The 16,814-nt window shown below is 45.5% G+C and overlaps 2 protein-coding genes across 2 annotated transcripts; one reads left to right on the top strand and one right to left on the bottom strand.

The window, feature by feature from the left end:
- Positions 1 to 3,186: 3,186 nt before the first annotated feature.
- On the top strand, positions 3,187 to 7,120 carry LOC125944368 (uncharacterized transmembrane protein DDB_G0289901-like). Its single transcript, XM_049664771.1, has 2 exons — positions 3,187 to 3,687; positions 7,100 to 7,120. Exons 1-2 carry the CDS (start codon positions 3,187 to 3,189, stop codon positions 7,118 to 7,120), a joined length of 522 nt encoding a protein of 173 aa, XP_049520728.1.
- Positions 7,121 to 11,028: 3,908 nt separating this feature from the next.
- LOC125944367 (cuticle protein 64-like) lies at positions 11,029 to 16,085 on the bottom strand. Its single transcript, XM_049664770.1, has 3 exons — positions 16,011 to 16,085; positions 11,662 to 12,196; positions 11,029 to 11,116 (listed from the first exon to the last, which is right to left on the bottom strand). Coding segments are annotated over exons 1-3 (612 nt in total). The 3' UTR covers positions 11,029 to 11,114.
- Positions 16,086 to 16,814: the final 729 nt, after the last annotated feature.

Genomic DNA, 16,814 nt, shown 5'->3' with positions numbered 1-16,814 from the left:
CTATTCAATGCCTTTCAAAAAACCCACAATGGCCTCCATTTCCTGACAAAAGTGTTATAGCCACGGGCCCAAAAGCAAGCGTTTAGGAAGTGGCAGGTTATAGATGCTTTCCAAATATTCATCTATTGATTGTCCTTGTGGAAGGCACAATGGGCACACACAAAACACGTGGTACATAGTCTCCGGCACGGCGCTGTTCTCACAGTGTCCGAGCTGTCCGCATGGCCAATGCGATACTCATAGCGTTTTAAAGACCGCTCCAACATTCAGTTTTTGTTAAAGGCTTGCTTAGCCTTATTGTATTTTACATGGTATCCTGAATCGAACCTGGGTATGAAGTGAATTAAGGCAATGATTATGGAGTCCGGGACCAGTGACTTGCCTCAGCAATGAGCATGATCTCGATCAGCATAGCGTTGGTATTGACCCCGTAAATGGGACTGAAATACAATCTCAATTGCGGAGAGCCAACTTACCTCTGCGCCGGCCAGTTCATTTCTATAAACACTGCAGCATGCAGGAACCCGCTGGATTGTTGTGAGTTGCCCATTTCGCAAGGCCGACTGTTTAGCTTCGGACGCTGCGTGAGCAAGCTATACTGCCCTGACCGATGTCGATAATGTGTAGTGCTCGTTTAGCGTCATAAAAGAAAGTGCATGTTTGAGGCGGTTGTTGAGAGATGTAACGAACGGCTTCGCTTATAGCAGCAACCTCCGAAGCCGTGGACCTTGTCTTGGGGTCGAGTTCAAAATTTCCATGGATCGACAAGGCTGGGACAACGGAAGCAGCGCGTAGGCCGCTTAGGATGGCCACCCATTCGTATAAAAATGTGCTGTTGAAGCTTATGCTTGAGAGATGTGTGATTGCACTAGTGGGCTCAGACCAGTGTAGTTTTTTATTATTTATACTCGCTAAGGCCTGTATCGTAGGATACACACTATGTATCCTACGAGCTATGCGCCTTCTGCTCTGCGTCCAATATGCTCTACCACATGATATGGGAATGTGGTCAAAACCTATCGACACCACCCAATCGCGGACCAACCGTCGAGCAGTGGGAGGTCCAGCTAACAAGCCCGAGCCCTGAAGACCGGCATCGCCTGGTGGGCAGGACCAAGCTATCAGCTCAGGCCCACGGCATCCTGGACATAGGGACGCCGCCCACATCGGACGATTTTACCTTCGGCTCATTTCTGCAAATAAATTTTATTCCTCCTTCTCGCTAAGACCCGGAATAGAGGCGCACTACGGGTCTTGAGAACAACCCTATTTGTGTGCTTGAAGCTTTAGCCGCTGGATGACATGCAGGAATGAATTGTTGGTAACGAGCGATAGCCCGGGAGAAAACACAGTCTGGGCGCGTGTCACAGAGCGCCGTGAACGAGTTATACTTGGACCTGCTGACCAATGGAAGGCATACACGATGAGCTTCACGTGAATGGTATAACTAAATAGGCTAGACGCTTGCTTTTGCGATTGTTTCTTTATTTGACATGTAGTGGGGTACACCTATAGGCAAACGCACAACGCTTGGGCTTGCTGACCTTCTTATCATCATAGGCAAGAAGGTCGCACGTCCTTAAATACTAGTGAGCTAACCGCATGTAATCTATGCATAGCACCCGTTACAGCTGGAGCAGAGATCACCCATACGGGCCCGTTTTATTCTTGTTGTCTGAGAATATGCACTAAGCTGGGAAATTTTCCTTAACGCATCTTCCCATGCTTAGACCAAGAAAGGTCATGGTCGACGATTACAAGAAGGAATCTGCGGTGGTTGACGCACGATATCGCCGCACCGTCGATGGTAATTGGATACGGGATCATTGCCTTGTGAGTGAAAGCAGGCTATGCACATTTCCAATTTGCCACTTGCAAAGCACGAAGGCGTAAGTATTTCGAGATAACAGCAGCAGCACGTTGCAGACTCGACCGCAGATTTAAGCGGGATATTGTAGATGCCCAAACATAAATGTCATTGTCGCACACTAATGCTGACAGTTCCCGGTAACTCTTCTGGAAGTCCAAATAATGTTGTATAAAAAGCGCAGAGCTGATTACCCGACTGTTAGGAACATAAATGTTTAGTCACATGAACTACGGAAAGCATTACTTGCTATTTATGTACAGTAAATGTAGTCCTGGGCGACTGTCGTTAACAAAAAGAGGGTATTCCTCCCATCTTTAAAGTGGCTAGGCAATACTGGTAAAAAAAAAAACAATGGCTACCTCAAAACGCTGTGTCGTAAACTAAAAAAAAAATACTTCAGTGCCCATTGTAATACAATTAAGATGGTTGTTCGACCGGAAAAAGTGAAAAATAATTTCACGCTTATCTATTCCGACCAAAGGTTATTGCGCAAAACTTCGCCTTGCAATGAGACTTGTGCTTCCGTTCATATGGCGAAACACAAAGGAAAATAATCGCAAGCGAGATTGTGTTTGTTGTGCAGATCAATTTTATTTTTTTCTTGCATTCATTATGGCAGATGGCGCAAGGTTGAAGTTGATGACTATAACTTCTCTTCTTGTTCTTCAAGTAGGTTGCAGTTGGATGGTCTCTAAAAAGAGCAAAAAGAAAAGAAAATGCTGTTAGGAACCGCCATGATATAAATCGCACAAGTAATCAAGTTCTGTGGCATCCCTGTTTATGTTTTCATTTAATTCTCAACTGGACCTGTTATTTTCTGTCACAGAGGAACAGGTCAACACGCAAATCAGGCGACAACAATACAACACGACGGTCTCTATACAGCACGGGCCCTACTGGAGCAATTAAATAAAGGACAAAGTACTAAATTGAGACGAATATACATGCAATAAAAACTGAAAGATCTACTCACACTTCTTCTTGCGGAGAAGGGCACCATAGTGGTAGGGAGAGCCAAGGCCATAGCCGTAGTTCAGGCCGTAGCCGAGGAGACCGTGGCCGTAGCCATAGTGGCCAACGCCGTAACCAAGGGTTCCGACACCGTAGTTGTAGACTGGAGCGGCGTGGTAGGCAGCGACAGCTGGGGCAGCGTGGGCAACAGTGGCCACAGCTGGGGCGTGGTGGACAGTGGTGGTGGACACAGCTGGGGCAGCAGCGTAGGTGGCGACAGCTGGAGCAGCAGCGTAGGTGGCGACGGCTGGAGCAGCAGCGTAGGTGGCGACTGGAGCGTGAGCCACGGCGGCAACAGCTGGGGCATGGTAGGTGGTGGCAACCTTGGTCACGGCTGGAGCAGCGGCGTAGGTGGCGACAGCTGGAGCAGCGGCATAAGTGGCAACAGCTGGGGCAGCGTGGTAGGTGGCTACTGGAGCAGCAGCATAGGTGGCAACGGCTGGGGCGTGGTAGGTGGCAGCGACCCTGGTGACGGCTGGAGCAGCAGCGACAACTGGGGCAGCCGCGTAGGTGGCGGCAACCCTGGTCACGGCTGGAGCAGCGGCAACAACTCGAGCAGCAGCGTAGGTGGCGACTGGAGCGTGGGCGACGGTGGCGACGGCTGGGGCAGCGTGAGCGACAGTGTGCACAGCTGGAGCGTAGCCGGCATAGCCGAGACCATAGCCGTATCCAAGACCACCATAGCCGTAGCCGAGACCGTAGCCGTGGCCAAAGCCGTAGCCGGTGTAGCCAGCGAAAGCGCTGGTGGCAAGAACCAGGAGGACGCAGGCACGGATCTGGAGAGTTATGCATGTTTTTTTGTGAGGGTGCGCTTTTTTGTGAAGATTACTTGTCACTGCATAGCTTTGTCTAGTATACGTTTGATGTGCACGCATAGATAAATCATATAGGAACAAGCAGGATTTACGCTACAGAACACATATGGATTTCTAATAAGATATGTTCTGAAGCTCTAGCCCAATTGAGAAAAAACATTGTTGTCGTAACTGGCTATCATCGATGTTTGACATACCATTTTTAGGTTTCTGAACAGCAAAAATGTTTCCAATATTATTAATTTATACGACACGCTAGCTATTATTGCCAAGAATCAGCCGCCAGGTTTTGCGTGTAACGTTCCGTAATGGAGTGGTGCGCGAAAAAGTCATAAGTAACTTTACTGAGGTGACTATCGCAAGCTGCGCTGGGCTATTCAAGGATCAGCAGAACAAACAGGCTTTCTCACCATGATGACTTGAGAGCTGCTGTTGAGCCAACTGCTGAATGAGATCTGTTCGTGCACTCTTTTATACGAAAAATACTTGCTTCAGGGCGCCTTCTGGTGGGAAACTGCACAATAAAACGCACCATAAGGAAAAAAAAAGAAGCAAGACGGGTCTGCAATCATTTTGCTATTCTGCCCGTATCCGTTAAGGAATAAAACACGAATACGCTGACAGGGTACACGTCGGCCAAACTGTTGTGAAGCATCACGCTCTACCCTCGGCGAGAACGCTACTAAGAGAGTTCAGAGAATTAATAAATAAAGAAATTTTGAGACGTGATCTAATGCTAGGCTACGCTACAGCTTAGGTACACGAAGAGCGAAGGCAGTAGTGAGCGCGAGAGGGTGACCAAGCATCGATCTTTGCGTCGTAAGAATTGAAGTGAAAACAAAAAAATTAAATGGGTGGTGCGAGGTACTGCGGAGAGAGAAAACAATATGCCAGGAATGCCACGACATGGCCACGATGTGCTTGGAGAACAAGACGTGAATTCGAAAGATGCGACAGGGAAAGTACGCAGCATGCTTGCGCCGAGGTTCATTTGTACGCGGACGAGATGTCTCACACTGATGCATGCTTTGGAGTGAAACCGAGGGGATGAATAACCGGTCATGCGTGAAGCCTTTATAGAATTCGATCGAAATGCTCCCGTGGTGAGCAGGTGCTGACGCTCAGCGAGTACATGTGCACATCAGCGAGAAATTTCTAGGAGTCAGTTAAGTAGCACCCGAACTTGTGTGTGTGCTAAATTGACGGTGGAAACAAAAGCCCACATCGTCATAATAGCCATAAACTATATGAACTGATGCTGTCTGCAAACTAGTGGTTCTTATATATTACTTGCACGGCTTGAATTTCGTACCTAAGGTAAATTTTGACTAGATCAATTCATCTGAAGCGTGTATTGTATTGTTCTGAAAACCAACATTTTTTGTGATCCTCCCGTAGTTGGCAGACGCAAGATAGTTTAGATCAGGAAATTAAACATTGCTTTCACCTAAGCAGGAAATATATTCTATAAAAAGAAAATGCGTTGCTCTGATCACGCCGTATAGAGGGTGAGTACTTGAGTATTCAAGTGATTGCAACGCTGAATTATTGGCTTCTGTAATTACGTCCGCTAACTGTGAACGGTTATTCCCGTAACTTTCTGACTTCGTGGCCGAGGAAATACGTTATTTTTATCGTAGCTGACACTGAGATAATGTGCTATGCAGTAAGTTAGGTTGCGTAAGTATGTTATGGCGCGCAGCTTAAAAAAACGAATAGAATGTAGCCTTTGTTTCCAGATGAGAAGTAATTACGACAAACATGTAGCTTTAGCACAGGAAGATGAAGATGACAGATGTAATGAATGAAACTCTATCTAGACTGATTTCAGAAGCAGCAGTTGAACCTGAAGTTAAAGCGCCATTTAAGTAAGCTCTCCCATGTAACAAAGGACCTCAAGAAACTTCAAAGCAAGAAATTGTCTAAATCAAGAGATCAAAAAGAATTCGCTAAACTGTCCAATCTGATAAACAAGAAGAAAGTAAGTGATATGCGAAAGTATAATGTCGAAAAATTGAGGAAGCAGTATGAAGTGGATGTAGCATTAAATCAGTGAGAAGGAAACTTGGCATAGGAAAGAGCAAGATGTATGCAGTGCGAGATAAACCGGAATGGTAATGTGAAAAACAATTTCGCTGATATAGTAAACGCAGCAGAAAACCTATAAGCTAACCTGGAAAACACCGAGCGCAGCCCGGCAAACATTATTGCAAGTAATGACGAACAGGATACTGAGGTGTAACTAGCAATAGGGTTCGAAGGATCTTGCAAGACAAAAAATGGCAGGAGAACATGAAATATCGGCAGATTTATTCAAAAATGAAAGTGGCAGTATGAATTGAAACTATGCGACCCTTTATACCTAGTCCCTCACGACTTCAGGCGTGCCTGACAGATAGAAAATGCCAACATTAAACTATCCGTAGGAAGGGTGACGTTGAAGATTTGAAGCATATGATGGACCCATTAGTTTGCTTGACAGTATTGTATAAAATATTAATCAAGGTAATTTCCAACCGAATCAAGGCAACACGAGTGTTCCATTGTCCAAGAGAACAGGGGGGTTCAGGAAGGGCAATTGCATGATTTATCACATCTATGTCATCCATCAGGTGAATGAGAAATATGCAGGGTACTGCGAACCTCTATAGACGGATCTCGGAAATTATGGAATGGTATTTCATTCATTAGAGGCTCAAGCAGTCATAGCGGCGTTGCGTTATCAAGGAGTACAGGGAGCATAGGGGAATATTCTAGCAAGGATGGTGAAGCTTGCTTTAGGTTATCTTCTTGTAAATAAATTTCATGATCATCATCATCAGCCTATATTTATGTCCACTGCAGCACGAAGGCCTCTCCCTGCGATCTCCAATTACCCCTGTCTTGACCTAGCTGATTACGACTTGCGCCTGCAAATTTCCTAACTTCACTCCATCTAGTTTTCTGCTGTCCTCGACTGCACTTCCCTTCTCTTGGTATCCATTCTGTAACTCAAATATTCCAGCGGTTACCCATCCTACGCATTACGGGGCCTGCTAGCTCCATTTTTTCCTCTTAACGTCAGCTAGAATTTGGGCTATTCCCATTTGCTCTCTGATCCACACCGGTCTCTTCCTGTCTCTTAGCATTATGCCTAACATTTTTCGTTCCATCTCTCTTTGTACGGTCCTCAACTTATTCTCAAGATTCTTTGTTGACCTCCAAGTTTCTGCCCCATATGTTAGCACCGGTAGAATTGAATGATTGTACACTTTTCTTTTCAACCACAGTGGTAAGCTCCCAGTCAGGATTTGGTAATGCCTGCCGTATGCACTCCAATCCAATTTTATTCTTCTGTAAATTTCCTTCTCATGATCAAGGTCCTCTGTGAGTAATTGACCTAGATAAGCGTACTTCTTTACAGACTCTAGAGGCTGACGGGTGATCCCGAATTACTGTTTCTTTGCTAGGCTATTTAACGTTATATTTGTCTTCTGCATATTCATCTTCAACCGTACTCTTACACTTTCTCGGTTAAGGTCCTCAATCATTTGTCGTAACTCGTCCCCATTGTTGCTGAATAGGACAATGTCATCTGCAAATCAAAGGTTGCTGAGATACTTGCCCTTGATCCTCACTCCTAAGCCTTCCCAGTCTAAGGGCTTGAATACTTCTTTATGCATGCAGTGAATAGCATTGGAGAGATCGTGTCGCCTTGCCTGACCCCTTTCTTGATAGGTAACTTTCTACTTTTCTTGTGGAGAACCAATGCAGCTGTGGTATCCTTGTAAATATTTGCCAAGATATTCACGTATGACTCTGGTACTCCTTGATTACGCAATATCTCTATGACTGCTGGTATCTTTACTGAATCAAATGCCTTTTCATAATATATAAAACCTATATAAAGAGGTTGATTGCACTCCGCAGATTTGTCTATTACCTGACTGATGACATGGATATGATCCATCGTTGAATATTCATTTCTGAAGCAAGATTATTCTCTTGGTTGGCTGAAGTCAAGTGTTGCCCTAATTCTATTGGAAATTATCTTGGTGAATACTGCATACAATACTGAAAGCAAGCTAATGGGTCTATATTTCTTCAATTCTTTAATGTCTCCCTTCTTATGGATGAGTATAATGCATGCGTTCTTGCAGCTTTCTGGTACACTTGTAGTCGTGAGGCATTGCGTATAGAGGGCTGCAAGCTTTTTAAGCATGATATCTCCGCCATCTTTGAATAAATAGACTATTATGCCTTCTTCTCCAGCAGCTTTTGCCCTTGCATGTCTTTCAAGGCCCTTCTAACTTCATCGCTTGTTATAGAAGGAGCCTCTCTATCCTGTTCACCCCTACTTCGAATGAAACTAGCTTAGCCCTCACGGGGGACCATGGAAACCAAGTGAAAACTGAGGAATCTGCAGCCGCCTCTTCGTTGGCAACAGAATAAACAAAGTTGTGAACCATCCTGCGTATGTGCCATCGATGTTTCTACCTGTTTACACACGTCCGCCTCCACTTTACTCAGCAAGAGTAACGGAGAGATTTGGCAGGTCAGTTTAACCAAACATTTTGGTTCCTTTATGAATTCAAAATCATGTTCTAGGGAATTGTGGTATCGCGAGCTTATTTCTAGTTTCGGCTTTTTCGATACAACGAGCACGTTTCGCAATGCACTGAGCCCTCTTGACAGCGTTTTTCTTTTTTTTTGTAATCTGAGAAATAAAGTTGCTGTGGGAGCACTGGATGAGTAATTGCGAAGTAACGCACGTGTTTAGAAAAAAAAATGTCGCGTTTCTTTACATTCATTTGTGCGCGTGTGTTGTTTTAAGCGTCTGCTAGCTGGTTTGTTTTGCCTTCGGTTGTATCCCGCGAAAGCGGACACGCACGTATCTCCATTTGCAGTAAATACAAACGGAAGACAACTGTGAAGAAAACATTCGAAGATGCGGGATAACACGCTCGAACGCCCAAGAAGCGAGAGCTGAAGCGAGAACGCAACTGAAAAGGCGAAGGTCGCCAGGGCCGTCCGCCCCTGATAAAGCGAGCTTTGTACCACTGACCCTAAGCTACATAGTTACCTGACTTAATCATATATGTACTTCATCGCTTTGACATTATGTACGTACCCAAATTTAACACATTTAGGCGCTAGAGAACGGACGTCGGAGTGCTTGCCTCGAACTCGACGTTGTACGATGCTCGCTGTACTTGCGAGTTGCAGCGCGCCGAAATAACACCTGAAACTTCTTTTACATTGTACACGTACTTCGCCCTGCTCCCTTTCCGAAGCGTGGATGGGCGGAAGAAGCTTTCCAGGTCCTTGATTTTTAGGAAACCGTGCCTTTAAAAAACCGAAAGACGGGGCTCTATTGTGGCCTATGCAGCTTCGCTTGCGGACAGCTCTCTTTGCACTACTCAGTTTGCGCCAAGGCTGCGATGGGGGCGCTGGTGGCGGGTTTTTCCGCAGCGCCGCCTGGGCAGAGTCTGACGTCTATAGAAGGAGCCTCTCTATCCTGTTCACCCCTACTTCGAATGAAACTAGCTTGGCTACTCTGGGAACTGCACAGGTCAGTACAGAATTCTTGCGCTGCTGTTACTATGTCATCGAAATTGCTGATGATATTACCCTGCTTATCTTTCAGTGCATACATGTTGCCTTGTCCTATGCCAAGTTTCCTTCTCACTGATTTCATGCTGCGTCCACTTTTAAGATTTCCTCAAACTTTCTCATGTTTTAACTTCGAATATCTGTTACTTTCTTCTTGTTAATCAGTTTCGACAGTTCAGCGAATTCTATCTGATCTCTTGAGTTTGAGACTTTCATGTTTTGTCGTTTCTTTATTAGGTCCTTTGTTAATTGGGAGAGCTTACCTACTGGTTGCCTTTGTGCCTTACCTCCCACTCCAACTGCTGCTTCTGAGATCAGCCTAGTTACAGTTTCAATCATTACCTCTATGTTATCTTCATCTTCCTGTTCTAAAGCTGCATATTTGTTTGCGGCCACCAACCTTAATTGGTCTGCTCTTACCCTTACTGCTTCTAGATTGGCCTGTTTCTTCATGACTAAATTTATTCATTTTCTCTTCAAATTGAGAGAAATCCTAGATCTCACTAACCTATGGTCACTGCACTTTACCCTACCTAACACTTCTACATCTTGCACTATGCTAGGATCGGCAGAATATGAAATCTATTTCATTCGTTGTTTCTCCATTAGGAATTTTCCAGCTCCACTTCGTGGTGCTGCGCTTCCTGAAGGAGGTATTCATTATTCGGAGCCTATTCCTTTCCGTAAATGCTGCCAACATCTCTCCTCTAGTTTTCCTAGAATCGATGCCGTTGTTGCCAATTGCTTGCGCACCAGCCTGCTTTTTCCCCACTTTTGCACTGAAGTCGCCCATGACTACAGTATACTGAGTTTCCACCTTTCTCATTTCTAATTCAACATCTTCATAAAACTTCTATTTCTTCATCATCGTGACTGGAGGTTGGGGCGTAGGCTTGTACTACCTTCATTTTGTACATCCTATTCAGCTTTATTACGACGACTGCTACCCTCGCAATAATGCTGTAGAATTCATCAATGTTGCCCGCTATGTCCTTATGGACTAGAAATCTTACCCCGAATTCTGTATTATCTGGAAGACCTCTGTAGCAGAGGGCGTGGCCGTTAGTCAGCACTGTATAAGCCTCCCCAGTTCTAACCGCACTAAGGCCAATAATGTCCCAGGCAATGCCTCATAATTCCTCAAATAGTCCTGCTAAGCTAACCTCATTCGATAGGATGCGCGTGTTGAACGTTGCCAGGTTCAGTTTCCATTGGCGGCCTGTCCGGACCCAGAGATTCTTAGCACCCTCTGATGCATCGCAGGTCTGACTGCCGCCTTCGTCAGGTGCTCCGCAGCCACTGGGGACTGAGGGCCATGGGTTAATTGTAGAAGACATGAGGGAGGTAGTGGCCGAATACTGCACCAGGGAAGCCAATTCCTGTTCTGGTGAGGGAGTGACTTTGTCGAAGCTCAGTGATCCTTCCTAATTTGGTTCACCTGGACTAGTATAGCCCCGCTAGTTCTCGGCTATATTTTTTTTTCTGCTGGTGTCACGCACCACTCCGCGCCTGAAAATGTAGTTGACTGGAGAAGAATTCAAACTTACGACCTTCATATTAGAAGCCGGGTATTCTTCCTCTGCTCCACGCCACCACTCACGCTCATCATTTCGGAGCAAATAATACTTTGCAAAATGACCACCTTATCACATGCCTTTTGCTTAGCTCACATGGCAGAACACGCAGGCAAAGAAAGGCAGGTGTGATTGTGCTTGTTATACAAGCCAATTTTATTCCTCCATTGCCTCCAATATATAGGATGGCGATAGATCGAAGTCGATGCCTATAACCTGTCGGGTTCTTCAGATAAGGTACAGATGGATGGTTTCTGCAAAGAGCAAAAGAAAAGAAAATACTATTAGTAACTGCAATGACATCACTCACCAAAGAATTCAATGTATATGGCATCTATGTCTGTTTTTTTCGTATCTGCACTAGCATCCTTGAAGGTGATAAACCTAGACTCCCAAATATAGCCTACCATCCTGCTCCAAATTTCAGGAAATTTGTGTATCATTTGCCGGACGGTAAGTAGCGCCCGATGAGTGGGTTATTCTCCATTCAACTGCTGCCCCATATTTTTTAACTTCTCATCATTCTTCCCATTTCTCCTGTTCTTCATTGACAGTGCTCCTGGTGGCAGTTGAGAGGTAGTTCTTCTCCTCTTCTCTGTGATTATTTTTTATGTGCAAACCAATTCAGTAAATAAATAAACATCTACGGCTATTAGGAAACAGGTTACAGCCATATTATAGTGTGGCAAATAAAGCACTTTTGTGTCTCCAACACGCTAGTCTTGCTGCCACAACGAAATAATCAACGAACTAGATTCAAATAAATATACTCGCACAAAGGACTAAAAAATCTACTCACACTTCTTCTTGCGGAGAAGGGCACCGTAGTGGTAGGGAGAGCCAAGACCATAGCCGTAGTTCAGGCCGTAGCCGAGGAGACCGTGACCATAGCCATAGTGGCCAACGCCGTAACCAAGGGTTCCGACACCGTAGTTGTAGACTGGAGCGGCGTGGTAAGCAGCGACAGCTGGGGCAGCGTGGGCAACATTGGCCACAGCTGGGGCGTGGTGGAAAGCGGTGGTGGCAACAGTTGGGGCAGCAGCGTACGTGGTGACGGCTGGAGCAGCAGCGTAGCTGGCGATTGCTGGGGTGGCAGCGTAGGCGGCAACTGGAGCAGCAGCATAGGTGGCAACGGCTGGGGCGTGGTAGGTGGCAGCAACTCGGGTGACGGCTGGAGCAGCAGCGGCAACTGACAACAACCGACAGCAACCGAGACCATAGCCGTATCCTAGACCACCGTAGCCATAGCCAAGACCGTAACCGTGGCCAAGGTCGTAGCCGGTGTAGCCAGCGAGAGCGCTGGTGGCAAGAGCCAAGAGGACGCAAGCACGGATCTGGAAAATCATGAGCGTGTCCTACAAAAATGCACTTTTTTGGAAGATTGTACTTATTACGGGGTAGCTTTCTTTATTATTGGTATGATTTATACGCTGGTTCTATGCATAATCTTAATTATCTATTCTGTTTGAAGATTAATCTTGCATTACGGCCTATATCTCTAGCCAACTGGCTAGAGCATCGCAAGCGGCACTCTGCTATTCATGAATCGGAAGAACAGGGTTTCTTACCATGGTGACTTAAGAGCTGCTGTTGAGCCGACTGCTGAATGAGCTCTGTTCGTGGGCCTTTTTATACGAATAGTTATTCCTTTATGGCACCCTCTAGCGGAAAACCACACAAAAAATCAGCAAAAGAAAAACGAGCAAGACAAGCCTGAAACATTTGTTATTCTGCGCGCTTCCGTAAAGTAAAACCGGAGTACGCTGAGATGGGCCACGCTGGCAAAACAGTAATTAAGTGTCGCGTCCTAACCTTGACGAGGACGCTTGTCAGATGTTTTAGAGAAGGATTGATACAAAAAAAGATTTCAGAGATGCTCTAACGCTAGGGGGCCCTACATTTAACGGTGAGAAGCATCAAGGTAGAAATGAACAGGGAAGGCTTACTGAGGGGGCTCTATGCATGTGCCGTAAGGGTCAAAATAACGAAAAAAAAATAAATTGCTGGTGGGAAGATACGGCAGAAAGAGAGAGAGAAAGAAATAGTTGTGTTTGGAAGGCGACGTCATGGCCACGACGCCGTGTCGTGAGCTAGACCCTATGTTGGAGAACAACACCTGCGTGCGAAAGATTTGACAGCGAATGTGCTTAGTAGTCTTGGCCAAGACTCATTTGTACGCAGACATGTCGCACGCTGACGCCTGCTTTGGTGTGAACCCGAGTGGAGGAATAAGCCGTCATCCGTAAAACCTTTAAAGAATTCGACTGAAGTTGGTGCACAGGTGTTGACGTTCATCAGCATTTGTGAAGGTTAACGAGAAAGGACCAGGAGTCATTTGAGTAGCATATTAATTTTACGATTGCAACCAAAATTCACACCCATCCTAATAAACCTTATTATGTATGAACAGCTGCTTTTGCAAACTAGTGGGCTTATCTATTGCTTGTTTTGTTTCTACTTGGCACCTAACATAAGGGGGGACTACATAGATACATTTGAAAAGGGCAAAATATAGCTTTGAAAGCAAACGTTTTTGTGATCCCCCTGTAATTGTGCTAGAGGGAAAAAATTGGTTCGACCTGGCAACCTAAATTGGCTACGCAGTAAACAGGTACTATTTTGTCTAATTCGATATTATGTTCCTCTTCTCACGTCCCATAGAAAGTGTTGAATTGCCAACTGAAGCGATAGAAAAGTCAAATTAGTGTCTCCTGCAGCAGTGGTAACATTTGCCTTTTCCGTGTGGTCGAAGAGAAAATATTACGTTATATTTTATCGTAGCACACGTTACATAAGTGTGACACAGCTGTTAATTAAGTCGTACTTTAGGGCGCTCAGCTTTTACACAAATGAATGCAATATAGCGTTTTATGACAGATGGTGAATATTTATCTGTAGTACACTGTCAGAAACTGCCTCAAAGGCCACATTTGGCAAGAGTATTAGCCCCCTTGGAAAATTGAACCACGATGTTGGTGATAGAAAAGTTAAAAAAATATGTTGTCTTATTAAAACTGGCCTCGGAAAATTATAAGGTTCTGACATGAAGTGCTTTCTTCACAAAAACTACGAATACTTAAAAGTTTATATTCACATATTTGTTGAGTTCTGCAAAACATAAACCTCATGAGCACTGCAATAACGACTGTTTGCAGTTATGCGGCGGACATACTGATCTCTAATATGATTTCAACTCGTGAAGCTTGCTTTAAATTATCTTTCTTGAAAGAAATTTTACATTGATATTGTATGCAAATATTGAGGACAACATAGCTTATCATGTCCTAGCGATCTGTTCATTTCAATTAGCTTTTGAAAAACTGAAGTCAATCGCACGCGGTTTCAAAAACTCTAGCAGGGCAGGCCAGTCAGCTGCATCAGGGTTGACCCCGCCTTCCCCTCAGCATGCAAACATTTACCTCAAACCTCGAAAGGCTAATCATTTCATGAAGGATGTAATCTTGTCCCCACTATAACAGGTGACATGATAGCATGAAAGCATCGGAACCTTGTAGCTTTTAACATGCAGAATAGAGCCAATAATGACATTTCAAGGTACAATAATTCTGTGTGCCAAGTCAAATGCAAAACCATAGGGCCCGCAAATCGCAAAACTCGATGACCGCGGACACTCGCTGTCAAAACGCTGGCTTCAGGAAGCGCGGCCGCAGCAGTAGTGAAGTGACATTCGTGCTCTCTATCGCTTCAACGCAAACTGAGGGCCGAGGAAAAGCACGCACAAGGGTTTGAGCCTTCTGCAGATCGCATTCAAGATACGGCGCGCCAGACCGCGCACGGCCGCGTTAAGTACGCAGTTGCTCCCTACCGCCCACCCTCCCCGCTTTCCACCCTTTCGCGCCCTAGATTGAGCCGCGATCGTCAGAACCTCTTGCGCCCGGTGGCGAAATACGCAGTAGCTGCAGGAGGACAATGACGCACCCCCCTCCCTCCGTCCCCGTCCACCTCCCCTACGTTTCACACGACGGAAGACGGCGCGTTTGGTTCCCGCTTTCCTCACTCGCGCGCGGCAGAATGAGCCACGATCGTCGCGTGCGTTCGCTCGCACATACAGCATACGGCGCGCGGCGACGGTGTTATCGCCCTTGGACATTAAACGGAACAGCACGGCGACACCGAAGCCGACGGCGAGAATCGGCTGGAGTGTCCATAGTCTTGCTATTGAAATGAGTAAAATCAGTCATTCATTTTCATCTCCAGTTTGCACGACAGTTTTAATAAGGCATCTGTTGTAATCGCTGAGCAGTTAATACATTTTCGTAACAGCTTGGGTCACTCTTTGTAACTCAATGACACGGAATATCAATAATGACACATGGTTGAAAGTATTGCATCAATACTGGTGTTCTTACAAGCACATTATAAATCGAAATGCAACCACTCCACTAGTGCTATACATTGTGTAGAAGAATGTTTTTTTGTACTCAAACATCTTTTTTGCGTAACTTGTACTTTGTTACTGAAAAAGATACAAGGTATTATGCGAAAGCAACAATTTTATTTGCTTCCTTTACAGAAATGGTGGCTGAGGCAAGAATAGCAAAAATTTGAAGTTATGGAAAATCTTTTGACAAGTAATAAACATAGTGCACGATTTCACCACTGAGAACGGAATGAAATGTGCAGCTGAAAAACCAGAATGGACTTAGGTGCATGGAAAATATTACGACAAATGAACTGAAGCTTGGAAATAGGGCAATTAAAAAATTTTAAAAATTATGATTTTAGGGTTGTGGATAGAACTCAAGAGCGGACCACACGCTCAAACTCTAAAAGACTTCCGTAAAACAATTCACCAGAATGATAGGAAGAATTGCACGACTCTTCCTCCGTGAAGGAATCCCCAGGATCGCCCTTAACATCTTGTGCGATTGACTAAGGCAAGAACATCACATTGTATGGTGTCCGGGGCATGTTCTGTGCCACTGGCAACACAGGGGCGGACGTTTTGCTCGCGAGACTTCAATCTCGAGCAAGGAAATACACCCCAATGAAAAACAACAAGCGAATACTATAGCGTGCGATGTTTTAGAACATCAAAGTCGATCACACCAAGGACTCGCCGAGCCGAAGCCGCAATTAGCAATGGGGGAAGTTCGGCTACACAGAAAAATCTAGACAAACACCTACCCTTGTCTGGGGCGGTGGCATGCCATCTGGCCAACCAGATATGCCAATCAAGGCCCCTGATGTGGGGGGAGCCATCCTTGCGTGACGTGCTATGGGAGTGCACAGCACGGCTCGAAAATTCAAATTCACCCTAATTAGCACAAAAATATTTTATGGGCCTTGGACAGCCATTCTCACCCGGACTAAACTGGACACTGAATTGAGACTCCTTGACAAGGGCCGGCACGTGGCGGTGGCCACTGGAGTCGAAGACTTAGGACCATCCCTCCGGCCCCATTAGCCCTATTTTTTCTGAATAAAGTTCTTTCTCTCTCTCTCTCTTTTACAAAACTGCATGCTTTTTAGTTAAAAGAGCTATCTGGTTGCAAGTTTACCTATGCCGACAGGTAATGAATATCAGAAACTAATGGCAGTCTCGACTTAAGGAAGAAGAAGCGATGAAAGCAAAAGCTAGGTTCAACGTAGCGGTGGAGCTCCTGTGACGTTCTTCTAACCGCACAGTTTACTAGGAATCTGTATAGTTATAACATATCCCTGGGACAACATCCGTGGGCGACAGAGCGTGTGAGGCCCCTACTTCTGCGCAGCAGAAACAACGTTCCGGCAGCTACCGGATTTCCAACAAAGCTGGCATGATGAGCACCGCCGCAAGCGTCATTGCGTACGTCGCACTATGACGGTGCATCAGATGAGAGTGACGGAGGGCAGCCCCCCGGCCTTGAGCCAGTCTAGGTGGCGTTGGTTCCCTCCAAGAGGTGGAGGTCAACGATGTTGTAGGCTGTAGGTTATTCTAGCTATCAAGCC

This window comes from Dermacentor silvarum, chromosome 3, assembly GCF_013339745.2.
Source record: "Dermacentor silvarum isolate Dsil-2018 chromosome 3, BIME_Dsil_1.4, whole genome shotgun sequence".
Lineage (NCBI taxonomy): Eukaryota > Metazoa > Arthropoda > Arachnida > Ixodida > Ixodidae > Dermacentor > Dermacentor silvarum.
The sequence above is the reverse complement of the archived record's forward strand: the minus strand, read 5'-3'. Positions and strand labels throughout refer to the sequence as shown.